Raw genomic sequence first — 27,218 nt, forward strand, 5'->3', positions numbered from 1 at the left:
CTCCCCCTCCCACTGTGGGCTCAGGTCACCATAGCAACAGCTCACCCAGCAGTAGCAGGGACCACAGCTGTCTGTGGTTGGTAATTAGACTGACTGGCTGCCTAATGTCCACTGCTGTTATAGCCATGGGGGCACACATTTTTATGTCAAACACCCAGAGGTAGCAACTGTGTTATCCAAGATAAGCTCCAAGCAGCAGACACAGTTACTTTACTGTTGCTGTTTTCAGGTGGAGCTGACCAACATCCAGAAGAAATACTATCGGGCCATTCTGGAGAAGAACTTCTCCTTCTTGTCCAAGGGAGGTGCTGGAGGGGGTGGAGGCGGAGGTGCCAGTGTTCCCAACCTCCTAAACACCATGATGGAGCTGAGGAAATGCTGCAACCACCCCTACCTCATTAATGGTACACACACACACATGCTTCCAAAACTGTGACATAACATTGCAGTATGAACCCGTTTCCTAATTATTGGTGGTGCTAATTTAGGAGCAGAAGAGAAGATCATTGAGGAGTTCAAGGACTCCCACGGTGGCGGAGCAGATATGCCGGACATGGCCCTCCAGGCCATGATCCAAGCTGCTGGCAAGTTGGTGCTTATCGACAAGCTTCTACCCAAGCTGAAGGCTGGTGGACACAGAGTCCTGGTGTTCAGCCAGATGGTTCGCTGTCTGGACATCCTGGAGGACTACCTCATACAGAAACGGTGAGATTGAGTGCAAAGTGCATAGTTGAGTGAGATGGTGATGGATCTAAGATTTAAACCTTGTAAAACTGGAAAAATTTGTAACTAGCAACTACATTTGCCTGCATGACACAGCAGCCCAAGCTACAATCTGAAGCTATAAGATAGAAATGAACTCATCCTGAAAGAAATTTTTGTTCATATGTGCACAGAGTACTAAAATGTACATGGTAGAAGAATACATGCACTTTTTACTAAATACCAGTCTGACAGGAATGTCCTGTACAGGTTTTCTAGTGCCAATCAATGTTGTTCTGTAATATTGGTAACTACTGCAAAGTCTGAGCAGATGTTCTCTTTTTATAAAGCAGCAGTTTAACAGTACATATTCTTGACTGACTTGGTATCTGTCCAGTCATGAACATGCTGTAAGCGTTCTAATTTTCAATGACATATGCAGTGAAATCTCAGAATAGGCTGTCATAAATGAAAATTTCCTTGAAACAGAAGGCTGAAGTGGACATAACAGCAGGAACCAAGGCAAAAAAATATCTGGTTATTTTAGCTAATAGAAATCCATTAGCATTTGGCCAGATAAAGATCTTTAGAAACTGCTTAGAGCAGCTCTACTGCAGTGTTCATTTATCCAGTAATGGTGCCAGCATGGCAGTAATTTACACCTGCTCTTCAACTCTGTTTCCAGATACCCCTATGAGCGTATAGATGGCAGAGTTCGTGGAAACCTGCGGCAGGCAGCCATTGACAGGTTCTCTAGACCAGACTCGGACCGTTTTGTCTTTCTGCTGTGTACAAGAGCCGGAGGACTTGGCATCAACCTGACTGCAGCAGATACCTGCATCATCTTTGACTCTGATTGGAATCCTCAAAATGACCTACAGGTATAAACCACAATATATTTAACCTGCAGTTTAATTATATAATAATTGTGATTGTAATGCAGAATCCTGACCAGCTTTAGGGTGGCTGTCTTGAATGCTTTAGGTCACTGGACCATATCAGTATTCCCATTCTGTAACCTCACACTTCCAGATGAATATACTCCAGTAGGCTGAACAGAAAAGTACAGTACAAAGAACAATATTTCTGAATCTCTGCATCTGCCCTCCCCCAGGCCCAAGCCAGATGTCACCGTATTGGCCAGTCCAAGGCGGTCAAGATATACCGTTTGATCACCAGGAACAGCTACGAGAGAGAAATGTTCGATAAGGCTAGTCTTAAGCTGGGTTTGGACAAGGCTGTGCTGCAGAGCATGAGCGGACGGGAGAATGCCAACAGTGGGGTGAGACTCCTCACAGTCCACTGTCTATATTAGTAACTGTAAACCAATTTTTCCTTTAAGAAAATGTCCATGTCTTAGAAGGCTAGTCTCTATGATCAGCATTCATTCGCACACTTTGGGTACATATGTTAGTCCTTTGAAAACGCATACTTTTTTTGCTCAATTAAATATTTTCTTCTGTGGTCCAGGTCCAGCAGTTGTCAAAGAAGGAGATAGAGGACCTGCTGAGAAAGGGAGCATACGGTGCTTTAATGGATGAGGAAGATGAAGGCTCAAAGTTCTGTGAGGAAGACATTGACCAGATTCTCCAGAGACGGACCCACACTATCACTATAGAGTCTGAAGGCAAGGGCTCTACATTTGCTAAGGTAAAAAAGTATGGCAACCTGACACAAATCTTCTCTGTTAATCACATTGTGTGTAATGTTTGTCAGAATGGCTAAACAGCTATAGTTGCCTGCTATTGACCAACATGTTTTCCTCTGTCTGCAGGCCAGTTTTGTCGCAACAGGTAACCGAACAGACATATCTCTGGAGGATCCAGACTTCTGGCAGAAATGGGCCAAGAAGGCTGAGCTGGACCTGGATGCCATCAGTGGACGGGTAACACACGCACACATTTGTGTTTCTATAGATGTGACATAACATATTCTGCAGCCCCTAACCACTGCTGATCACAAAACCTGAAACCTAAAAACAAGACTGAAACCTCAAGCAGCCATTTAAATTTGTGAGGAGCAACTAACATGTTCTCATAACAGTGGTATCAAATTCAGTGTTTGTACAGCTATATAAAGAATGTACACACACTTCGTGTTGTTGCCTTATGGGAAGGGGACTAGCAGTGGTAATTAGTCAGTGCTAGGAAGAGGAAAGTGAGACAGACCAAGAAAGAGAAAGAACAGGAGGGAAGCATAGAGAGAGATTAATATTGACAGCTGGGAATCTCCTCTCTTTCTTAATTACCCATGTTTCCCTGCTCTTGCATGTGTGTTTGAGCAAGAGAAGAGTAAGCTGCTTAGCTCCACTTAACAGAGCACAGATGCCTGGAGGCTACAGAGATATCACTTAGGCTATTGCTCACACACATACATGGGTCTGTCTAGAGATGCAAGGACACATAGAGGTATTGCATTTCCCAGTCCCTTCCACTAACCTTAACCATCACGACTAAAGGCCTAAGCCCGGCCCTTACCATACCATAAACCTAATATTGCTAATAGGAAGTTTCATTTCTTTCCCTGACTATTTGGTCACTTAATTTCTTCAGTCGTTTATTTGTCCCTTCTGACTTTTTTGTGTTGTGTCTTATGAGGAGGGCTCTTCACTGGAACACTTAATCCACCTCTCTGAGCATGAATATGGGCCTTCCCACTGGGATTTCTTATTGTGTAATGTTAAAATGGAAATGACTGCAGTTCTCTGTAATAATTGTGAAACTAACTATCCTGTTTGCATATATTCATGGAGTTGTAGGGGGAAACAAATCAAATTAATTGAACGAAATGTAAATTCATTTAACAGCGTAATTAATGTCAGGTTATGTTCGAGCAGGGTGGCAATTTTCTCAGTGTCATGAATAACCCATGGGGTCAAATAGCCACTTAATCAGATTTGGTACAGAATATGCCATGTATCCACTGGGTTCACACTAGTCATAGAAGTCAGTTTACAAGAAATTTACAAATGGACCATATCACAGAAATAAAGCAGAAGGTGCTCTGCTTTTTGTTGCTAGCGGATTTCAGGCCATCTGTAATTGAAACCAGATTCTTAAATATTGTTGAAGAAGTATAAGAGAAGGAAAAAAAATCAAGGCCGTGAAAATACATGACTAAAAATTTTAATTAAATTTGTGTTCAGAACACACTGGTAATCGACACACCACGAGTGAGGAAACAGACGCGGCACTACAGCAGTGTCAAAGAAGACGAGATGCTGGAGTTCTCAGAGCTGGAGAGCGATGAGGATGAGCCAAGCAAGCCCTCGTCCAAACCACGACGACCCCAAGAGAAAACCCAGGGCTATCCCAGATCTGAGTGCTTCAGAGTGGAAAAGAACCTGCTGGTCTATGGGTCTGTCACATGTTTGTTTCCTTTTCAAAAAGCAGATAAAAAACAGCACCTAGTGGTTTTCAATCTTTATACTAAAGTAACTGTCTGCTGATGCTGATGTGTGTTCATCACTCAACTAATTTGTGGGTTTTCATGTGAAAGAGCACACAAGTTTAATGATGCTGACCTGCATTGGAGTGATTTGGTAGACAGAATTCTTTACTCTCAAGGTCATCATCACACACAGCCAATAATCAGTGCTTCCTCTATACTCATACACATGCATCACCACACTTTATAGACAGTGACTGGGCATCCATACAAGATACAGTATACGCAGCAAACATGTCTATTCTCCAGAACATAAAAGTCACAAGTTTAAGCTCACATACAGACAACTGATTAATGTTAAGCTGTTACACACAGATTTCAAAGTGATACACACTGAAATTTCACTTTTTCAACTTCTGTTCTCTTTTTTTTTTTTTTTTTTTTCCTGTCCCTTCAAAAATCACGTCCAATCTTGCTTACACAGGTAATTATATGCAGTGGTTACAATTAACCTATACAATTTGAGTGTGTATCAATTATGAGATGATAGTGTGTCTTGTGAAGTCTATCTTAACTCAGACCTCTACTTATGCACAATAACAGCCTTTAAAGTCACAAGAGCTCCATATACTGCACACTGAGGCAAAGTGACACACTTACTACAGATAGTGATTATCTGGTGAGCCCACTCCATTTTCATGGCTGGCTTGGCATGACTGTGTGTGCACGTGTGTGTGTAAGAAAGAACAGTGGTGCTAGTGAGATGTCAGCGTTGTTATTGTTACAGTCTAGCCTCATAGCCCGAGGCTTTAGGACACAAAAACACACTGACTGGGTTTGTCCTCTTGGCTCAGTGCTCTGTTGTCTTTTCCCATCATCCATCTCTCTCTCACTCACCCTGATCCACCATTTTTGTTCGGTCTTTCAGAGTGTGACTGGTTCACATGGTTCAGTGAAGATTGGGAAGCAGAGGAGGAAAATTTAGTTGAGAACAAGACAGTGAAGGAGGCTGTCTGCCGGTCTTTAGGGTTACTTGTGCTCTGGAGATTGGGGGGAGGGGGGTTAAGTGTGAAAACGCGCACACAGAACAATGTCTGGGTGGCACTAGTTACGGTGCCAGTAATAGTTAAGTTCAGACTGGTAAATGAGAGCCCAGCTTTAAAAAAAAACAAGACTTTAGTAAAACTAAAGCCATGAAAGTAGTGTAGTACAAAATCACAAACTGTCAATTTGTAAAGAAATTTCACTATTCCAGAGTTTGCGTTTGTATTCCAAAGCCTTCAAACAAGGTCATGGACATTTTACTAAGAAAAACTTTTAGGTTTAAGTTTATAATGATAATTAAGGGGAGTATTTAATGTTCTTTGTCAGTTGACCAGGTACTCAATAAAATGTTAAAAAAGTAATATTTCATCTATGTTTTGCAAATAAACTTAGCCCTGTTTAAAATTGCTCTTCCAAAACAATGATTTTAAGTATCTGAAAATTGTTACAGTATATCATGTTACTGTATAATCATATTTATACTTTATAGCATATTATGTATGCTATAATGTAGGTTACAGTTATGACTTTTTTAAAATTAGTTTTCTGCCTATATCAATCATGAAAGTGCATGTAGTCTAGCCAGTGATCTATGTGTAAGTTGAGTGGCCTGACAATCAAGAACTTTTTTTTTTTTTTTTTTTCCCCCATTAGCCTACTTTGTGACTGCAACATGCTCCATTAATCCAGTGTTCCTGGATTACTGTTATTTTACAGTGTAAGTCTGACCCATATGTACATATGCTGACAGGTATGTCCCTCTCTCTGTTTCTTCAGCTGGGGAAGGTGGAGTGATATTCTGGCTCATGGTCGTTTCAAACGCCCCTTGAAGGAGGCTGATGTGGAAACGATCTGCAGAGCTCTGCTGGCCTACTGCCTGCTGCATTACCGGGGGGATGAAAACATTAAAAGTTTTATCTGGGACCTGATCACTCCAAGTGAAGATGGGACAACTAAGACACTCTCCAATCACTCTGGTAACATGCACACAGACCTGATTTCACTATAGACACACTATGATTCCACAAACTGCTCAATTTTTGGGTATCAGAAAAGTAAGATTAAAGGTAGTATAACTGATTTCTTTCAGAAGCATTTTTGTAATATTTCTTGAATTTCTCTTTTTATCCTGGTAGCATTTAATAAATTAAATGTACTGACAACATAAAGAAAAACGCTGTCTGCACCAGGGCTCAAAAAAGCCTGACCAGTGATTTTTATTCAACCATTCAATGTTGCTGACCTGCGTTGTCAGCCTACTTACTCCTTGCATGCAGTCTGCCTTTGCACTAAATGTGCAAGCTAAAACTCTCTCAAATTGCAGCCAGACGTGTTACTGCTCTGTTTCAATGGCTACAGTTAGCAAGAAATGGCACAGAAAGCATCTACAGAAGCTTTCATTTGCAAAAGAAAGCTACAACTAAAAAGAAGTTGCAGGCACACCACTGTATTATATTTCTGCTGGACAGATAGGTTTCATTTTGTCTGGGGGTTGTTTTCCTGAAATCTGTAATGTGTTGATTGTTGTGTATATGATAGGCCAACACTAATGTATAACGTTAGCTAAGTTGCACCTGAATGAACCATGAGAGATGTTGCGATCCTGCTCACTAGATCCACTAGTGGCTGAAAAAAATGAGCTGGCGCAAACAAGCCAGTTTTTTTAAAATGTCAAATCTGTACATCTACAGAAATGGGCCATAGAAAAACCTTGTCTAAATAAATTTAAAACTAACATTTGAACGTTTTTTTAAATTTAAGCTGAAGTTTAGAACACTTTAGACAAGTTTAGACACAAAGTGTCTAAATTACTTTATTCACTTTGTGTAAATTGACAAAAACACTGGGCATGCTAGAGAGTGTTGAACAATGTTTCCAGGTCTGTAAAATCCCAGACGATTTCCTTACACTTTCTCTCTCGCTCTCTCTAGGTCTCTCTACCCCAGTCCCTCGGGGCAGAAAGGGCAAAAAGGGGAAGCCCCCAGCCCCTCCTCCACAGACTCCACGAGCTGATTGGTTGGCCAGCTGCAATCCTGACCATTTACTGCAAGAGGATAGCTACAAGAGACACCTGAAACATCACTGTAACAAGTAAGGCTTCACACACTGGTGAAGCATGTTAGATTATAACTAACATATATCCCAGTGATTTTAGAGGCTGTACACAGTTTCAAAAATTGTTTGAAGTAGTATACCTATTCAGTGGATCCCAAAACTAATGTGGCTGTAATTGGGGCTTTAAAATCAGGACACAGGCACATGTGGCAGGTGTGTATCTGTCTCAACAACTGTACATACAGCACAAGTTGAACATATGCAGGAGTCTCTCTCTCTGTCTCTCTCACTCCAGCATGCATGCACTCATTTGCTCTATGATCAGCTCGCTCATGTTGTCAGGGAGAGATATGCTTCTGTGCCCCCCAGATTCTAGTCCCAAGATTTTTTTTTTTTCTTGAGGGGTGAAGTTTGTTTCTGTGTACGTGTGTGTTTCTGGCTGTGTGCCAGGCCAGGTGCTAGGCAGGCAGACCTGTTGGAAGTGGGTGAAACGTGTGTGCACACGCATACACACTCTTGGGGGTGATTATGTGGTGCCATCTGCTAGGCTGGAGCACAGTGTTGTGTGGCTAATCAGGCCTGGCACATTGATGGATGAGCGAACACAGCCTGCCAACAAACACACACTCACACACAGCAACTTGTGATGCCATTGATGCATACACACACACACACACACACATATATACACACATACACCACACAATGAGTTGCAAATTACTGTCTTTATATCCTTGCCCCCTCTTCGCTGCCTCTCCAAACTTTGTTCCCTCCCTCCCAGCACAGATCTGTCCTTTCAATTCTTTCTCCACTGCTCCTCCCATTTGTCTCATCCTCCCAACCCCCACCTCTCCTTCCCTCCTCCTGTTTTCTCCTTCACATGCCATTAGCATTAAATCCTGGTGACAAATGTTTACAGTGAAACAGATCTTCCAGAGTTCAGCATTTCCAGTGTCAGGAGTTTAAATCTGATTTGTATTCTCCAGTCATGACTGAAATGATTTCTGTTACTGAAGGAGACACCGGAAGAATAATTCTGACCAAAAACATCTGCAAATTGTATCCAAAGAAAGCAGTATTAGAAAATGCTGGAGCAGAGTATTAAATAATATTTTTTATAGCCAGTGTCTTGAAAACGTGATGGTCACTTGCCATCTGAGTGAATTTAGAATGAAAGATCCAAGACCCCTTTGTGTTCTGTAGCAGAATGCACTTTTCAATTACGATACATACCATACCAGACAGTCCAGTTAAATCAGTCATGCACTTATTTTAAGACAGGGAAACATGATACTATGAGGGAAATTTATTAGCAAGTATTTAACTGAAATAAAAGCATGTTTTTTAAATAAATAAATGCATTACATGGACATCATAATTAGTGTTCATTTGGTTATTGATGACCATAGATTTGCAATTAATTTACTGTTTTTTCTAAGAAAAACATTCTGCTTTTCTTTTTGTGTTATTGTAAACAAAATACACTTAGATTATAGGACTGGCCTGCAAAATGACCTGTTTGTATTAATTGACATAGTAAATAATGGATCATTTTACCATCCACTCTAGGAATATTTTGTCTGTGTTGAACTCAATCAGACAACCCTCCTGACAAACAGCGTCACTAACTTTTTACCGTTTCTCAGGGTGTTGCTGAGGGTGAGGATGCTGTATTATCTGAGACAGGAGGTTATAGGCACCCAGGCCAAGCACATCCTGGAAGGAGCCGAGTCCAGGTTAGTAGATGCACTTTGTTACTTTCTTTCTCCAGCTTTTAACTCTTGTCTGTCTGGTATGATCACGCTGTCTCGCAAAGGTATGGGCATCTTAAAAAGGAGTGTTGCATACAAGATTGTCATAATCTGTTAACATAACTGGTCTTAAAAGTTGTCAACACAGATGTGAAAGAATCCTAGTGTTAAACTCACATTGGTTACCTCTGCCCTTGTGAGATCTTATTCATTCTACAGTTCTGATGACAGTTTTTACTTTGCCTGCTCCTTTTCGTCTATCCTAAGTAGCCTTGTAGTATTACTAGAATACATGATATACTGTAGCAGTTAATGAAAAACTCTCATGTATTGAATGCATCATGAAAGTGAGTTGAGAGATAGATATTTATGAATGTGTGATGAATTATTACTAGGGTATATTTCTGTCTGTTCTAGTGGCCTCTTTTGCAGGGTTCTTCCTATTTTGACAGATAGAGCAATCATTTATCTTACCAGTGAGTTTTTATCACAGTTTTGACCCATTTATAAGGTATTTCTCATTACCATTGGACCCAAGGCCTCTCAGTGCAATGATATTCATGTGAAAGTTATATGTGCTGATAACCTTGAATGTTTCCTTCATCTCATCCTGACAGCTCCTTCACTGCTTCCTCCATCTTTTTTGCTGTCGTACTGCACTTTCCTGGCATTTGTCCAGCTCTTCCCCTCTCTACTGTTCACTTTTCTCATCATCTCCCATCACCCTTTCATCCAGATGTGAATGCATTTATAATGTGAAGCACATGCACTTCATGTTGCCCTCTCTCACCCCTTCCCTCTTTCCATCCCCTCACACAGTGGTGGCTACTGTGACAGACCCTTGTGTTTATGTTGTTGTTCGTGTGTGTGTGTGTGTGTGTGTGTGTGTGTGTGTGTGTGTGTGTGTGTCTCTCTCTCTCTCTCTCACTGCGTGCCAGACATGAGCATACCGGGTGCCATCGTGCCAGCATATGCCAGGGGGATTTAGCATGCCAGTCTTGGCGCGCACGCGTATGTTTGTGTTGCCAAGGCCGGGCGTGCTGCTGTTTGCAGAGATAAGGGACTGTTTCCCTGGTTTCTTCTCTCCTCCTGTCACCCTGTCTTTCTGCTTCCATTGTGTATTATACCCTTTCTTTCCACAGCTACCTGGAAACACAATTTTCTGCCGTTGTCTTTCCATAATTATTTTGTTTGCTTGATGCCACAACACAGAATTTATCCTATGAAAACTGTGTATGTTGAAACTTTGTTCTGATTTTTTTTTTTTTTTTTTTTTTTTCCTCTCTCCAGTAGGTTCATTATGCAGACCCCTTAACCATCTGCACACTTTTTTTTTTTTTTGTAGATTTCATTTTAAATTGGGTTCTCATGTATGCCACGTAATCACTATTGGAAATCAAACTGAAATCCATGTTTGCACATCAATACAACAAACATTTTTATGATTACTTTCATTGTAATAGTTCACAGCTTTTCAGTGAAATGATACAAATTGTTTAGAATCTGAATTCCGCACTTTCTCTTCATTATAAATTGAAATTCAAGACCGATGACTTACTGCAGCAAATTGAACACACAAAAATAGTTGAAACCGATTCTCAGTGTTGTGATATGTTCATCTCTGCCACAGTGATCTGGATATTTGGATTCCCCAGCCATTTCATGCTGAGGTCCCAGCTGACTGGTGGGACAGTGAGGCTGATAAATCTCTGCTCATCGGTGTCTTCAAACATGGTAGGAAACACACACATTGTCACACACTTCGTATACATACAAATCTAAATCTTCCAACACTGCAGCCATTGCACGTAAACACAGTGAATACAAATTCAACATCACACACACAGATATCACAACATTTTCCAGTGGCTTCAACTCAGTAAGCACACACAAACACATCCTACTCATTTCTGCTGCCACCAGTTGATTGGTGTTACTATGGCAATAGTGATACACAACTTGTATGATCAGTGTGCTACGGCAAATGTGATTTGAGGTCAAATTTGAACACTAGCTTTGTGTGTGTGTGTGTTGTAAACTAAGCCCATTTCAAAGTTATAATAATGAAATCTTTTATATCCATTAACTGCTAACCTGGTTATTTGGACCTTTATTTAGAAAGTATGTGCCAGTTTTGTTGATGTCCCAGTGGCCCACCTTTGGGTGCTGACTGGTGACTGAATGTGACTCCCAGTGACAGACCAATGAGGCTTAGTGTTGTGTGTGGAGACCCTCATTCATATTAATTTGGCATAATTGTCATAATTCTTTCATCATTGCCACCCTCTATGATTCAATTAGGACACACACACAGGAATACAAAAGGACTCACCCATAGTTAATCATAATCCTCAGTGCGTCACACACATACAGAAGAGTGATGGCCTATAAAGGCCCCAAAGATTAACATTTGGCTGCAGGCAGAGAGCTGTGTGTAATGCTGTGTGTGTGAAAGACACTCATGCATTACATCTTTCCTAATTGAATTGTGATGGAGAGAAAGACAGAGGAGGGATGAATGAAAGTTTGAAGAGGTAGTGTGGTTCTATAATGGCAGCCCATCCTTCTCCTCCCCCCTTTAATCCCCAGCTCCTGTCCTCTCCACTTGTCTCTTTTCATCACCCTTTTCTCCTCCCTTCCACTCCTCTCTGCCTCCCCTCCTTTACGCTTTTCCCCTCATCTGACCTGCCCCACCCCCCATCGTCTCCACACACCACCGCCCTCCTTCCTCCTTCCCGATGTGTCTCAGTAGGATCTGCACATTCTAATCTGTTCTGCCTGAATGCCTCTAACGGACAAACACACGCGCTTTCTCACACCCACTAGCTCACTTTCACAGACGCCATGACACACATACTTTTTCTCTTCATCCCCTCTTGCGCTCCCTCTCAGACACAAATGTGCACCTGCAGCCTCACTTGGATAAGCACACACATACACACACGCACAACCGAGGCAAGTGTGCATACACAAAAACAGACACACATGCAGCCTGTCTGTCTTGTCAGCAGCTGGCTCCCTGGGTCTGCCCTTCTGCTGCTGTTTTTGTCTGTTCCTTCATTTAATGTTGAAGCTGTGTGCATGTGCACGTCAGTTTTTAATGGTGTGTAGGACTGTGTAGCATCATGTCTGACAGAGTGAGGTAAAAGTCAGAACTTTGTTGACCCTTCTGTCTTAAGCTACACGTTTGCTGGCCAAACACCTTGTAGTCTACAGTACTTTTAGAACCTAAATTAACCAGTTCCTGACTGAAATCTACAGCTACAAACACATTTTTTCTTCTTTCTATTCAGGCTATGAGAAGTACAATTCAATGCGAGCAGACCCCGCCCTATGTTTCTTGGAGAGGGTGGGCATGCCTGATGCCAAGGCTATCGCTGCTGAGCAGAGGGGCTCTGACATGATGGCAGATGGCGCAGAGGGGTAAGAAACCAGGCTTCAATGTCCCAAAAGCACTTTCTTCACTCCCCCTTCCTTGTACTGTTCTTTTGGTCTGTTTGTAGCCTCTTGATTTGTCATATTTTTGACATGTTCCTGTATCTTCTTTTTCTCCACACCAACCATTCTCTTGTAACATTTCAATTAGTGCTCTTTGTGAAGTCTGAGAAATAAATTATTTCAGTTTTCCATTTCCTCCAAAAGATCTAACTTATTGTGGCTTATTATTAAAGTAGTATGTATGTAACTGAAGGTCCTGTCTGTGTTTTTTGTTTTTGTATTGTTTTAATGTTTCACAGCTTTTATAGTTAGGAGCTAGAGAATTTTCACTTCTGCCTTTTTCTTCTATACCTTCTTTTTGTTTTGTTTTTTTTTGTTTTTTTTTTTAATTCTTGTTTTTAATGTTTTTTTATTCTTTTGTCAGACCTTCAAAACATTATCAGTTTTTCAACTTTTGAAATCTGTGCATAAAACAAAGCATAATTTTCGCCTCTCCCTTCAACCCCCCAGTGAGGATGAGGATCCAGAGTACAAGCCACTGAGAATGCCTTTTAAAGATGATATGGATGACTTCACAAACTCTCCACTGGATGACAAAGATGACACTGTGGAGGGTGAGATTGAAGGTAATGTTTAAGTTTAGGAGACCTAGGAAAGGGTGAAAAATGTTTGGAAATATTATTTTATTATATCTTTAGTGACCTAGAAATGAAATCAATTAATGATCATTGCCCAGAACAGTTTTACCACCTGATTTTAGATTTTACATGTGTGCGGTTCCATTATAGTCATGTGAAAATGACTCCCTGAAAGTAAAAGAAAGAAGAAATAATCTCTCAATCTCACATCTCTTTTCTTTCTGCCATGTCATTCACACACTTGTCTTTAATAGGTAAATCAGGTGAAAATGGTCAAAGTACAAGTGCTTTGGGGTCCAGTGAGCGACTGTATTGGCCAGCAGCCTCAGCTCTGACAGCCCGCCTGCGTCGCCTCATCACAGCCTACCAACGCTCCAACAGGAGAGAGCAGCTTCGCCAGGAGGCCCTCAATCGGCCTGATGGTCGCCGCCGCCGCCGTAGGGAGTTTCTGCCTTCCATCAGCATGGTTACAGAGACAGGAGGGACACCCTATATCCAAGATGGGGCGGCAATGTTCTTATCAGAAGGAAGCCCATATCTGGTGAAAGGAAGTCCTTACTTTGCCAAAAGTGGACAGTTCATTCCAGAGTCTTCACCAGTGATGAACAGCAGCTCCCTGTTGTCTGACGGAGCTGTGTATTATAAAGAGAGAAGACAGAGGTAGAGTTATCTTTGTCACATAATTACAAGGTTTATTTAGCACATATCAAGACATTTATAATCATCTAATGAAAACTATAACTTGATAGGAATACAGCCTCCCAGTCATCAAAATCACATCATGTTGCTTTGGCAAGTTAAACATTTTCTCACTTCTTTTTTTTCCTGGCCAGGTGGACTCGTCGTGAGGAGGCAGATTTCTACCGTGTTGTTTCCACCTTTGGAGTTGTCTTTGACACCCAACGTCAAAAATTTGATTGGACACAGTTCAGGGCCTTTGCTAGACTGGATAAAAAAACAGACGAGAGTCTGGAGAAGTATTACTACTCGTTTATTGCCATGTGTAAACGGGTCTGCAGAATGCAGGTCAAGACTGACACAGGTAAGAGAAAACACTGACGACGTTGCAGGACAGAACAAGATCTACAGTTGATTTTCTTATTAAAGACCGATTCTGTCTTTTACTTCAGCAGAACTCCCAGACCCAACCTTGATCATTGACCCCATAACAGAGGAACGGGCATCTCGCACCTTGTATCGCATCGAGCTTCTCCGCCGTATCCGAGAGCAGGTCCTTCCCCACCCCATGCTCTCTGAGCGCCTGAAGCTCTGCCAGCCTTCTCCAGACCTCCCGGAGTGGTGGGAGTGTGGCCGACATGACCGGGACCTCCTTCTTGGGGCCTCTAAGCATGGTGTGAGCCGGACAGATTATCACATCTTAAATGACCCGACATTAGCTTTTTTGGAGGCCCACCAGCGATTTACCAGCCAGAGAGGGACCAGCACCAACATGGGAGCTCAGGGAGAGATCACCAAAGCTGGAATGGGAGAAGCCGAAAGCAGTCCTGCACCCCTTCTCACACCAGCAGAGCTGGCGAGTGTTGCAGGTGCTACAAAAATTGCTGATCATGTAGCCAAAGAGGACGAAAGAGAAGGCATGGAAGTGAAGACTGAAGAAGGGAAAGCAGAGACTGAGGTGAAAATGGAAACAGAGGAAGGAAATGCCAATGACATTCCACTTACCAAGACTGAAATTTCTGAAGAACAGAAAGAACATGGAGAGGTTGGAGGAGGGAAAGGCATAGGGATGCCCACAGCTTCACCACTAAAGGAGGTCAAGGAAGAGATCCAGCCAAAAGTGGAAAAAGAAGAGTTGGAGGAGGAAAGTGGGAAAGTAGGGAGGGCAGATAATACAGACAAAAACATGACAGAAGACAAGAAGAGGTTAGGTCTTGTTGACTCTCTTAGTGAACAAGAGGAGACAAACACTGAGCTCTCAGAACATACTGGCTCCCCTAAAGCACAACCAGACCACAAGACTGTGGATGTGGAAGACAGAGTGGAGACAGAGAGCCCAGAGTCTCCAACAGCTCCCAAATCTAGTGACCCAGAGAAGAGCCCAGAGGAGGAAGAGGAGGAGAGAATGGATGAAGATGACAAATCAGAGAAATCCTCTCAGGCTGAAGGTATGCTGAACTGTCAGTTTAGCATTGAAGACAGTTGGAAGCTTTGATGTATTTGGGGATAATGATTTTTGGATATGATTTACCATAGAGAGGATGTTCTTGAAGTTCTACACAATGTATATGTCTGTACTTCTGTGTATTAAAATGCTTTTGCCCGTCAGTTTATTTGTCCTTGTCGTCAGCCCCCATCATTGCTGACACCACACTTAGTCACAGGTCTATTTCTGGTGCCCCCTAATGACCTGAGATAGTCTAATTTTCAGAGGCGAGAGAATAAAATGAGTTTGGATCCCCTGATAACAATTTGAAAACCCTTTTTAATTAAGAGTTGCAATTCAGCTTTCTCTCTCTTTACAGTGAGTGCTGCATCGGAGCAGAAGAACTTCGATGAAGAGAGTATTGCATCTTTGAGCACCTCTGCCCGAGACGAAACCAGAGATGGGTTCTGCCCCGACGACCTACAGGAAACTTCAGTGTTACAGGCATTACAGGATCGCACCTATGCCTTCTCATTCTGGCCTAAAGTGAGCCTCAAATAATAGCTAACATGGAAATTACAGTGCATGTAATGGTTGTACTACTGTCAGTCCAACTAAACACTCCTTGCTGATGTGCACATTAAATTAGAGTTAAAATGATCAATTAGTTAAATGATTAGTCTGCCAAAACAAAATGAATTGGAAGCAAGCAAGCTCTAAACAGTACGCCATAAATTCACTGGTTCAACTTTAGTTCTTGTTCTAAATTGGTGTTCAGAGTTATTTTATGTTTCACAGAAGTATCCTTAAGTTTGGCCAGCAAGATATTTGCGTACATCAATTTCACCTCTAAAGAAGTGTAACAGTAGCGATAATAACGTTCATCACCTCGCTTCCTTCTCAACTCGCTAGGATCGTGTGATGATCAACAGAATGGACAACATCTGTGAGGCTGTGCTGAAGGGCAAGTGGCCTGTCAACAAACGCCACATTTTTGACTTCCCCAGCAACCTGTTGCCAGGACATGGCTCCATGGTAACCACAGCAGCTGTACCTACAGTGACTGAGAGCCCACTGACAAGGCGCAGCCTAGCTGAGCTGACAATGGCGGGCATTCACACGCCTTACAGTAGGAGTGAAGATAAAACACTATCACCACAGGTTCATGTGAGTGTTCGTGTGCACACATACACAGTTGCAAATCAAACAAATGCATTATGTTGGTGAAACCATCACAGACATTTAACAGTTTTTCTGACAGAATAGCCCAGTAGGTTTAGCCTGTTGGCAGTCTGGTTGGGGATACTGCAAATGTGCTTAGTGTTAACGTTGCTGCATGGTGCAGTACCAGTAACGATAATGTGACAAGATGTGACAGGTGTTAGCAGACAGACGCAGGCGTGACCTCTGATGTGATGTTGCAGGAGGACTCTCTGGGCCTGACAGTGCCTCGACGGAGGAGGAGGAGGAGAAAGATCGAGATTGAAGCAGAGAGGGCAGCCAAGAGGCGCAACCTGATGGAGATGGTGGCTCAACTGCGAGAGAGCCATGCTGCTGTAGAATCCCAGAGCCAGGCCATAGACCTGACAAAGGTGCTTACATAAACGCATGCTAACATCGCTCCATTTAGTTTGTTGGTGTGACTTGTGATTAGATGCTTCCAAACTAAGTTTTACATTCAAATGAATTTGTTTAACATAAAACGGTGTATTTGCTGCTCAGGGTATCCATCACTCCAAGGCCTCTCCCTCATTGGCTGGATTCTCCAGTGCTCTAGTAACAAGCCCCTCCCTCAAGACTCAGCTGGAGTTGCTGCAGCAAGCCCCGCCCCCCCAACAGAGAGCCAATGGTTCGCTAGAAACTGACCTACCCATCATGAGAAGAAGGCGAGGCCGCAGGAAAAATGTAGAGGGCCTGGAGCTGCTGTTCATGGGCAACAAGAGAGCAGGAGGGGTATGGAGTATAACACAAGTCCAGTTGTTCCTATTGTGATTGTTTACTGTATAAAATAATTAACATTAAATTAAAATTTTGCTTTTTGTGACATTAAGGATGATGCGGATGGAGCAAAGGTGGAGGGGGTTCAGGATGCTGCCCAAAGAGCCCGCACTGTCCCTGAGCAGAGCCCGAGTGCCAGATCTGTTGCCTCTGGCAGCCTGGAGGACGAAGAGGTAGCATTGTCAAACAAAGAGCTGGGAGAGTGGCTGAGGCAGCACCCAACATACACCATGGACATGGCTGGGTTCACACCGGTATAGCCCTCTTCCTTTGCTTTTTCTTTCATGTTTACCTCTTAGTACTTGTAAGGGTGGATCGGACACCCAAGCAGCAGAACTTCTGCTAAACACCTCTGCTGTTTTCTTCTCCTGTTCCTGAATGAGTGAAGAGTTCCATTTATTCTTGCTTTACTTTTGTTAAATGATGACTTGACTTTGAATTGACTTTGTGTGAGAACATATTACTCATAGCTGCTTTTTATATCTGCCCACTCTAGAAGAGTGAAGAGTTACTGTTGTCTCAGTTCTCAAAACCCAAGCAGAAGCGCCATCGCTGTCGAAACCCCAACAAGATTGACATCAACACCCTGACTGGAGACGAGAGAGTGCCTGTGGTTAACAGGCGCAATGGGCGCAAGGTGAGCTGGCTTCTCTGGTCAAAGCAGCCACTCTACGTACTGTTCACAACCACGACCAGTAACTTGTCCAGGTCACTGCCTGTGTGCTGATGGTGGGTGTTTCTCTTGTAGTGGTTAAATTTTTCCTCTTGTTCTTTTAGATGGGTGGGGCCATGGCTCCACCAATGAAAGAGCTTCCCAGATGGTTGTTGGAGAATCCAGAATTTTCTATTGCCCCAGATTGGACAGACATTGTCAAGCAGTCGGTTAGTAACCAAGACAAACTTATGAACATTTGCATCTTAACAACAGTTGATTTCATTGCTACTGTAAAAAATGTTCTAAAATGAAAACTGCTCTTGGCTTTTCCTAATTGTTTGCAGTTTATTCTTTTGAGAATGTGAGGATCCTTTCTAACCTGAAGTCCTTCTCCTCACAGGGCTTCCTTCCAGAAGCCATGTTTGATCGCCTCCTAACCGGCCCTGTTGTCAGGGAGGAGGGTGTCCGTCGTCGGGGCCGACGGCCCAAATCTGAGATTGCCAAGGCAGCGGCCGCTGCCCAGGCAACAGCAGCAGCTCAAGCTGCTCAAGCTTCACTGGCCTCTGCTGCGTCATCTGCAGGTACAAATTCCTGTTAAACCAGCCTCTTCATACACACAGACAATCTACATGCTGGGGGAGTACACTTGCATTATGCAACTTTATTTTCCTGTCATTTTACTCAGCACTATTATTAAGCACTTAGTAGGAGATGAGACTCATTTAATTGCTTAGCAGTTAGTAAATGTGTTGAAGCTGAAAGGGCTGTAGAACCAAACTCTGCCTGTGTGTGCGCTTCCAGGAGGCATCAACCCTTTGCTGTTGAACAGTCTGTTTGGAGGGATGGACCTGTCTTCCCTGCAGAGCCTCCAGTCTCTCCAGTTGGCTGCTGGTCTGATGGCCTTCCCTTCCCACTCTGACCCCAAGCAGGCTGCTGCCAGTGCTGCTGCTGCCTCCATGCTGCCCCTCATGCTGCCTGGAATGGGAGGCCTGCCCAACATGGCCACCGCTCTCCCCAACATGTTCAGTCTGGGCGGGCTGTTTGGAGGTAACCTGACGACGGCTGCACCTGCTGCATCGAATCCTGTCGCCTCTGCATCAGGGAACACCAATGGAACAGTGGAGGGAGAGGGAGGAGAGAGCGATGAGAGGAAGATAGCGGGGGAGGAAAAAGATGAGAGAGAAGACTGTGAGGCAGGAGAGGAGGAGGAGGACGGGGCCGAGAGGAATGAGGATGGACCGAAGAAGGCAAAGAAGATGATGGAGAAAGAGACTGAGGAAGCAACAGAAAAAACTGAGAAATTGGGTAATGATGTTACTGCAGCTCCTCCAATCACTGCTGCTGATTCATTGGCTGAGGCATCTATCAATGGTGATGCAGCCACACTGCTAGCTGCAGCTGGCATGTCTGCCAATTCTCTGGCATTCAATCCCTTCCTTCTCTCCACCATGGCACCCGGCCTCCTCTACCCCTCCATGTTCCTACCTCCGGGTCTTGCGGGGCTTAGCCTGCCTGGCTTCCCCACCGCTACCACCCTGGCCGAGTTGCAGAGCGCCATGGCCGGTGCACTGGGAGGTAACGCCATGACCACAAACCCCACAAGAGATGAAGAGCAGGAGGAAAAGAAGGTGCTGAAAGATGGGGGAGGAGAGTGTGTCTTGGCGCAGGAGGAGGAGGGGGGAGTGCAGGAAGAGACGAGAGGCGAGGCTGATGGTGTAGCTCTAGAGGAAGGAGGGATGGGAGGAGAGGAAGAGGAGGCAGTGGTGTCGCCACAGAAGGACCACAGTGACTGACATTAGTGACAGATATGACTGGATTGGCTTCAGACATTTCCTCATTGACCTTCCTCTCCCCTCCCCACGTTTACACGCCTCCACCACAAAAACTATTATGAATCCTTTTTTTTTTTTTCCTTACGTTGTTTTCTTTCTTTCGTCGTTTATCTTTTGGCCAGGTATATTTACTATGCGTCAGAGAGAATGAGATGTGTGTGTTAAGTTAAATCTCTCTGATTGATAGTGTAGTCAGGGAAAGTCCTCACAGCCTCTCACTCAGAGCTCAGCTCTTCAGACGTTTTTTTCCTCAGCTCTGGTTGGCCTGTGTGCACCCACACTTTCCTCTTCCACAACTCCTCAAACAGAACTTCACAAGGTTCCAAATAGTACTATAATTAATGTTGTTTTTGTAGTATTACCTTTTTCTGAATTTTTTTGTTGTTGATTGTTAGCAGCATCTCCAGGAAAAGAGAAGAAACACCTGCTGCTGGCACTTTTATTGGTTCTCAAAAGAAAAAACAGCATTACAGCTAACCAGGCTGTCTGTCTGACAAAGCTGCTGCAAAACAATTGTGGATAATGGAGTTGAGTTGAGCTGTTCTGTTTCAGAACAGGTTTTTAGTTCTCACATATCAGACCAGATAGACTCTGGGGCGGAAACTAGACTGGCCTCAAACTCAGTCTCACACACTGACTGCCACAGCACACACACTTGATCATAAATTGCACACACACATACACACATTCAGATATCCACCACTACACGCACACACTAACTCCCTAAATCCTCTGTCATGTGACTGTTTCTGGGAGGGCTTGTCCTACCAGCTGTTTTCCTTTGAGTGTATGTGTGCGTGCTTGTGTGTGCACGCTAACCCAATACTGTTAAACCCAGTCCCACACTGTTTAAATACCAGTCTTGATTCTTTCCACCGCCACATCCAAATCCTGTTTTTCTTTTGAGGCGGCTGTTTTTGGCTCAGGAGTGGCAGGCGGGCTGGGTCTGCTGCCAGTTAGGCCTTCTGATTGGTCTGCTTCATGCCGCCAAAAGCCAGCCTTCGTTGTTTGGAGGTATTTGTGAATGGATTTGGAGCGGTAGTCTACACAGGGATGTGATATTTCAGGTTTTTTCTTTAAAGGGGGCACATTAGTGTTAATGTTCCTGGTCACTGCCACATTAAAGTTCTGTTTTGTTTTTTGTTGTCGCCCCCCCCCCCCCCACACATACTGGTAGTTCCAGACCAAGTGCTGCTCCCTAGTGACCTTCTCTTCAGACTGTTGCTCTATAGTCACACACACTGACACCAGGCCTGGCCAAAACAGGACTGAGACACAATTTCATTTCACTAGTTTTCTATGTGAAGTTCAACTCTGGTCGCCAGCAAGGTTTTAAATACTTGAATAGCACGAGTGGTGCTTGATTTGTTACTACTGCCGAGGCCAGTTAAAGTGTCCGAAATGAATCAAGCACTGCAGTGGTTCAAATATTTGAAAAGTACATTCAAAAACACACTCTGTGGCCAGGTCTCATTAGCCTTTGCTATCACAGCCAGCCCAGCAGACACAGAGAGGAAGAACTAGGACGGAGGGGGCGAGATGAGTTTTGGCTCTCTGGAAGATACCTTCCGCGTCAAAGATCCTTGTTTTCCTCTCTAATGCTGAGACAGCAATAACCAGGGCAGCTTTTGAATGTTCCAAATTCACCCTCCCAACACACAAACACACTCACTATATATGAATAACCTCAAGTGTCGTATGAATAGAAAAACAAGACTAAAACTGTAAATGATAAGTACTGCAATCAATTTTGTCTCACTGTTCCTGTTGATGCACTGGTGTTAAAGAGTTAAATAATCAGGTACCTTTATTACCTAGCTACTTTTCTTGAAAAAATGGACTTTTTGTTACTTTTAGCCAGCAAGCTGAAGAGCATTACCTCAAAATTCTTATCTAGCCTTGAAGTTTACAGACATACCATGTAAATGTTTTTTTTTTTCCTCTTTCTTTTTTGGTGTGTGTCTTTCTGTTTTGTTATTTTGGAGACATCATGTATGATGAATTGTAGCTATGATGCTTTTAATAAAAGTGAATCATGATATTCGCCTAGGAAACCAAACCTTAGCCTGCATCTCATTATTTGTTTCACTCAACTTCACTATTACATTTTCTGATGGCTCTTGACTACAAAGCCAGTTTTCTAATGATACTATTGTTTTTTGTTGATCTGCTGAGACCCACTGCTAAAACCAGTGGTTGAAAAGCTACAAGCTCAAGGGACTTTACAAATACCCAAATATCCCTTATAAGCAGCACTTGGTGACAGTGGAGAGGAAAAACTCCCTTTAACAGAAGAAAAAACCTCCAGCCGAACCAGGCTCAGTTTGGGCGACCATCTGCCTCGACCGGTTGGGGTGAGTGGATAGAGCAGAGAGAAAAGAACAGCAACAATAAACAACAAATAGACACTGCAGGTTGGTGGGACCAGTAACTGCACATCAGCGATATACAGCTCCAGGACCAGAAGGTACAGAGAGAGAGTGCAAAGTTGGTGACATTCAATAGTGGCATATGCATGTGAGGAGGGGGGAGAGATGAGCTCTGTGCAACAATGGACAGTCCTCAGGAAGTCTAGGCCTATAGCAGCATAACTAAGGGATGGTTCAGGGTTACCTGAAGTCAGACCTAACTATACGCTCCCATTCTGCTTTTGGAAACTCTGGGGACCACAAGTAGACCTGCACTCTGAGAGCGAAGTGGTCTATTGGGATAATATGGTACTATGAGGTCTTTAAGGTATGAAGGAGCTTGATCATGAAGGGATTTGTATGTGAGAAGAAGGATTTTAAATTCCATTCTGGATTTTACAGGGAGCCAATGAAGAGAAGCTAATATAGGAGAAATATGATCTCTCTTGCTAGTTCCTGTCAGGACTCTGGCTGCAGCATTTTGGATTAACTGGAGACTTTTTATGGAGATACTGGGACATTCAGATAGTAATGAGTTACAGTAATCTAGCCTTGAGTTAACAAATACATGGACTAGTTTTTCTGCATCATTTTGAGACAGGATGTTCCTAATTTTGGCAATGTTGCACAGGTGAAAGAAGGCAGTTCTAGAGATTTGTTTTATGTGTGAGTTAAAGGACATGTCCTGGTCAAAAATAACTCCAAGGTTTTTCACAGTAGTGCTGGAGGCCAGGGCTATGCCATCTAAAGTAGCTATAATTTTAGAAATGTTATTTCTGAGGTTTTTAGGCCCAAATATAACTTCTGTTTTCTCTGAATTTCAAAGTAGAAAGTCACTGGCCATCAAGGCCTTTATGTCAGTTAGACACAGCTTGAAATCTGGTTCACTGGTTTGTGTTATCAGGTTTCATAGATAGATACAGCTGAGTGTCATTTGCATAGCAGTGGTAATTAAGAGAGTGCTTCCTAATGACATAGCCTAAAGGAAGCATGTATAAGCATTTACGTGAAGTGTAATGGTAATCTTTGTCATTGGTTGGTTCAGATCATGTGGTCTCTCTTTAACATTGTTCCCACCTGTTGTTCTGAATAAACATATAAGCTTTAGACAGTCAATAGTGAGCTGTAAAGTTTAGGCTGTTACTCATTGTCCGCTGTAGAGACATGATGGTACTTTCGCATCAGTAAAACACAGAAAACACACATCATATGGACACTCAAATAAAATGGTTTCCAGTGCATGCAGGGCACTACTGCATAGAGTCCAAGAGATTTTGGACGCTGCAGCCATGTCAGTGGCTCTGGGAAGTGATTTGAGCTAAATGCTCAACAGTCACAATATGCACAGTATCATGTTCAACAATCGAGGTGGTAAGATGAAAATAACTCAAGTATAATAGTGAAAGAAGGGAGATGCAGCACAGCCGCTTTGTTTTTAACCCTCAGTAGACCAGTGCATCGCTAAACCGGAAATCAGACGTAGCCCTAGGGTGGGTGACATCACTGTAGAAAAGGGTGTATTGTTGGCATAGCCTGTGTTTATCATGGTAATGAGACAACCCACTTCCTGAGTGGAAATATTCTGATAATTTGACAAGTTATGGCATACAGGAATGTTTCTGATAATAGCTGCACAGCCATGCTATAACGTGGTTACAGTCTCACTAATGTCTCTGTGCTAATATTGTAATGACAGAATCACACTTATACTGCTTCCTTAAACAGCCCTCACATGAGTAGCACGACAAATTGAAGTGTTTGTGATTGAGGGTGTGTTTACTCTCACAGTCAGTAGAGAAAGGTGGAGTGTGTGTGTGTGTGTGTGTGTGTGTGTGTGTGTGTGCGTGTGTGTGTGTGCGTGTGTGTGTGCGTGCGTGCGTGCGTGCTTGCGTGCGTGCGTGCGTGCGTGTGTGTGAGAGAGACAGACATCTGGCCTAATCGCCTTGCTGGAGGAAGTGGGACGTGAAATCCACCTGCTACTCTATTCCACACACACACACTGAACCACCAACCCAGCATGTATTCTTGTCTTCTATCGTCATTTCTCTTTCCAGGAATCTAGAAACGAATGCTCTACCATCAGTCTGCTTGTGTGTTGAAGGTCACTGCAAAAATGTTGAAATACAAAATAAAAAACAAGTTATATGCAATATAATTAATAAGAGTCATAATTAATAACAGTCAAGATATTTGAAGCTACAATGAATGAATTTTTGATTTGAAATAAAAACAGGAACTCAGTGTTTACCAAATGCACTCTTCATGCTTCCTGATTTTATTATTATATGCAGTGTTAAATAGTGATAAATGAAGCCAAAGCCTGAGCGATGTTTAGCGTGAAGACGTCTTGCCAGACTGTGCGCTGCCAGCTCATTTGCAACTGAATTTTCCCAGATTAGTAATTATCCAGCCTTATTGTCCAGAAAACCTTACATCATGTTGACAATAATCCAGATTTTCTAATCCAGATGTCAAAATAGAAAGATCCACAATAAATGGATGATCCAGCAATTTTTCCCTTCACCTTCAGTTTACTTGTCATCAGAAGTTGTGTAATGTCTAAAAGTTTCAAAAAATAACTGTGAAGAGTCATTGGCTCATATGAACAATGCTGTGGAACTGCTTTGTACAATGTGTGGAATAATATTAGTGAAACTGAAATATTAGTGAAAATTGAAATATATTGAAATATTAGTGAAAATGACCTCTACTTCTTCTATAGTGACTGTTTTTATAGTAATGTGATTCCTCAAGCCTTATGAAAGTGCAACAATAATAGTAATGATACTAATAGAAATTGTTGAAGAATCCTGTATTGACTATACACAGGTGCATCTCAATAAATTAGAATGTCATCAAAAAATTTATTTATTTCAGTAATTCTATTCAAAAAGTGAAACTCATATATTCATTACTCACAGACTGATATATTTCAAGTGTTTATTTATTTTAATTTGGTTTATTTTAACTTACAGCTAATGAAAACCCAAAATTCAGTATCTCAGAAAATGAGAATATTGGGAAAAGGACAATATTGGAGACTAATGGTGTCAGACTATAATCATCTAATTAACTCAAAACACCTACAAAGGTTTCCTGAGCCTTTAAATGGTCTCTCTGTGGTTCAGTAGGCCACACAATCATGGGAAGACAGCTGACTTGACAGTTTTCTAGGAGATGACATTTTGAAAACTTTTTGATGATATTCTAATTTAATGAGATGCACTTGTACAATATAATGGTGTGCAGATTGCTCCTTCTGTATACTGCCACAGTGGATCTGATATGAAACAGTAAAGATGCTGTCGAAGTGGAGATGTTCAGCTTTAATTGATGGCGTTTGAATTGGGTAAAGAGAAGTGAAGACTGACAAACAGGCAGCAACCTAATATTATATTAAAAATTTGTAGTTCTGATCTATTAGTGAAAAGTGAAAAATGTGCACAGGCTGCAGCTTCTGTGGTAGCTGGTAACACTTCCTGCTGTCTGTTATCTTGAAATAAAACCAGGGCCAGTGTTGTGTTTGTTATTTCTCCATTGTTGTGTAGCAAAGGGAGGGAGAACTTAGCTTTGCTTGGGGTGTTATTGACAAGAGCACATAATCAGCCTGATTACTCTATGCCCACTTACTGCAACTGGGGAGTCTGTTCAGTTCAGTAGGAAGTTGATAAGTGAAGGATTGTGGGAAACTGAGTGCTTGTGGCCATGGGAGTTTAAAAAAATGAAAAAGCAACTTGTAATCATTACTGTGGACAAATTCTACACCACTGAAATGCCATGAAACTGTAAGATAAATAAACTCTCTCAATAAACCTTCCTTTCTCGCCCTTTCATCTCTGTTACTCTTGTGTATGTGTGTTTGCATATGTGTGTGTGTGTGTGTTTGTTGTCGAGATGAATCTCTCTCCACTCGACTGGATGTGTCACTTCCTGCTCTCTGCGGTTGTCATGGAGAGGCCAAGGCTCTAGCGATAAAGAGCCATCTGCCACCGGCATGACCACCTACAGCCAATCATGATTGATGGCTCCCAGAGAAGTGAAAAACACGTGGAGGAGGAGGAGAGAGGACGAGGAGAGAGGGGTTTGGAGGGTGGAGAACAGCAGAATCTAGGAGGGAGGAAAGGAGAAGGAAAAACAAGGAAGGAGGAAGAGAGAGAGGAGACAGGTCCAGATGTCCTCCTGTTTTCTCAGGGGTTTGAATCTCTCTCTCTTTGTTTCCAAGGGAGACAAATGGCAGAAACGTGACACTGAGAGCCAGTGCATCAATTCGCCCCAATCCCACCCCCTCTCCCATACATACACACACACACACACACACACACACACACACATATAAAACATAATGGTGTTCATTCAACCTCACTTCCTCCTCCAGCTGAGGAGAGGATACATGCTTCTGGCACAGAGAGAGTCTGAAGGCAAACATAAAGTCCTTCTTTGTGGGATTAGTTGTTTTGTTGCTGAAGAAGAGGTTTGACAGAGTTTGGGGGGGACGTCGGCTGAGTCAGTTGTGGCAGCTGGTGACAGCTGCTTGATGAGTGGTGGGAGGCTGAACCAGACCCTGCAGTTCTCACCTAACCCCAAAACAAAGCTGTGGAAAGACACAAGTTACTCAAAAGCTGACATATAAACTACCTGCCTGATGCCAGTGAAGTTACAGCTGCTGTAAGTCTTTCACCTGCGTCTGCCTGTTAAATGAATGTTATTTTCACATTAAATAACATGGTGTTTCCCCGTCTCTATGATGTCCAGCTTTGCACTTCACTTTTGAGGGTGGCAGCATCCCAACCATAAAGCACAGTGGCGGCGGGGGCAACATGACTGGGGCTGCTTGCTGCCTCTGGCCATGGACAGCAGCCATTGAGAGGAAAAAGAGGCTTGTCATCCTACAGGATATTGTCAGGGTGGCTGGCTGAAGCTTAGAAGCAGCAAGACGATGACCCTAAACATCGAAGTAAATCTACTACAGAATGGCTTCAAACAAAGAAAATCTTTCCCGTCAGAAACTCAATATTAACCCAATAAAGACAGTGCAAAATGAGCTCAGCGGGCTGTTTCCAGCAGACATCCTGACAGGACATGTAGTGCAGCATGAGCTGAAGCAGATCTGTCAGGAGGGATGGTCCAAAATACCTCCTGAACCCTGTGCAGGGCTAACCCACAGCTACAGTCCCAGCTGTGCTTGTTTGCTGCCAAAGCAGGTTCG

General features: G+C 42.9%; 1 protein-coding gene across 2 annotated transcripts in view; it reads left to right on the forward strand.

Annotated features, from left to right (window-relative positions):
* Nucleotides 1-21,657, forward strand: part of chd7 (chromodomain helicase DNA binding protein 7) — a 71,245-nt gene extending 49,588 nt beyond the window's left edge. Inside the window, exons 17-41 of one of the 2 annotated variants that reach the window (XM_026312655.2) lie at nucleotides 230-404; nucleotides 489-705; nucleotides 1,388-1,583; nucleotides 1,817-1,984; nucleotides 2,173-2,352; nucleotides 2,477-2,587; nucleotides 3,848-4,059; nucleotides 5,911-6,110; nucleotides 7,065-7,224; nucleotides 8,835-8,924; nucleotides 10,570-10,673; nucleotides 12,233-12,362; nucleotides 12,888-13,003; nucleotides 13,270-13,675; nucleotides 13,849-14,057; nucleotides 14,149-15,141; nucleotides 15,499-15,665; nucleotides 16,032-16,286; nucleotides 16,544-16,711; nucleotides 16,842-17,072; nucleotides 17,171-17,371; nucleotides 17,614-17,754; nucleotides 17,895-17,999; nucleotides 18,173-18,353; nucleotides 18,574-21,657. In XM_026312655.2, coding sequence (XP_026168440.1) covers nucleotides 230-404; nucleotides 489-705; nucleotides 1,388-1,583; nucleotides 1,817-1,984; nucleotides 2,173-2,352; nucleotides 2,477-2,587; nucleotides 3,848-4,059; nucleotides 5,911-6,110; nucleotides 7,065-7,224; nucleotides 8,835-8,924; nucleotides 10,570-10,673; nucleotides 12,233-12,362; nucleotides 12,888-13,003; nucleotides 13,270-13,675; nucleotides 13,849-14,057; nucleotides 14,149-15,141; nucleotides 15,499-15,665; nucleotides 16,032-16,286; nucleotides 16,544-16,711; nucleotides 16,842-17,072; nucleotides 17,171-17,371; nucleotides 17,614-17,754; nucleotides 17,895-17,999; nucleotides 18,173-18,353; nucleotides 18,574-19,565 — 6,108 coding nt within the window. In that variant the 3' untranslated portion in view covers nucleotides 19,566-21,657. Of the gene's footprint in view, nucleotides 1-229; nucleotides 405-488; nucleotides 706-1,387; nucleotides 1,584-1,816; nucleotides 1,985-2,172; nucleotides 2,353-2,476; nucleotides 2,588-3,847; nucleotides 4,060-5,910; nucleotides 6,111-7,064; nucleotides 7,225-8,834; nucleotides 8,925-10,569; nucleotides 10,674-12,232; nucleotides 12,363-12,887; nucleotides 13,004-13,269; nucleotides 13,676-13,848; nucleotides 14,058-14,145; nucleotides 15,142-15,498; nucleotides 15,666-16,031; nucleotides 16,287-16,543; nucleotides 16,712-16,841; nucleotides 17,073-17,170; nucleotides 17,372-17,613; nucleotides 17,755-17,894; nucleotides 18,000-18,172; nucleotides 18,354-18,573 lie in introns of both variants that reach the window. The other variant, XM_026312653.2, reaches the window with a different exon arrangement.
* The last annotated feature ends 5,561 nt before the right edge of the window (nucleotides 21,658-27,218 follow it).

The sequence above is a fragment of the Mastacembelus armatus genome, chromosome 17 (genome assembly GCF_900324485.2).
Source record: "Mastacembelus armatus chromosome 17, fMasArm1.2, whole genome shotgun sequence".
NCBI classification, from domain to species: Eukaryota; Metazoa; Chordata; class Actinopteri; order Synbranchiformes; family Mastacembelidae; genus Mastacembelus; species Mastacembelus armatus.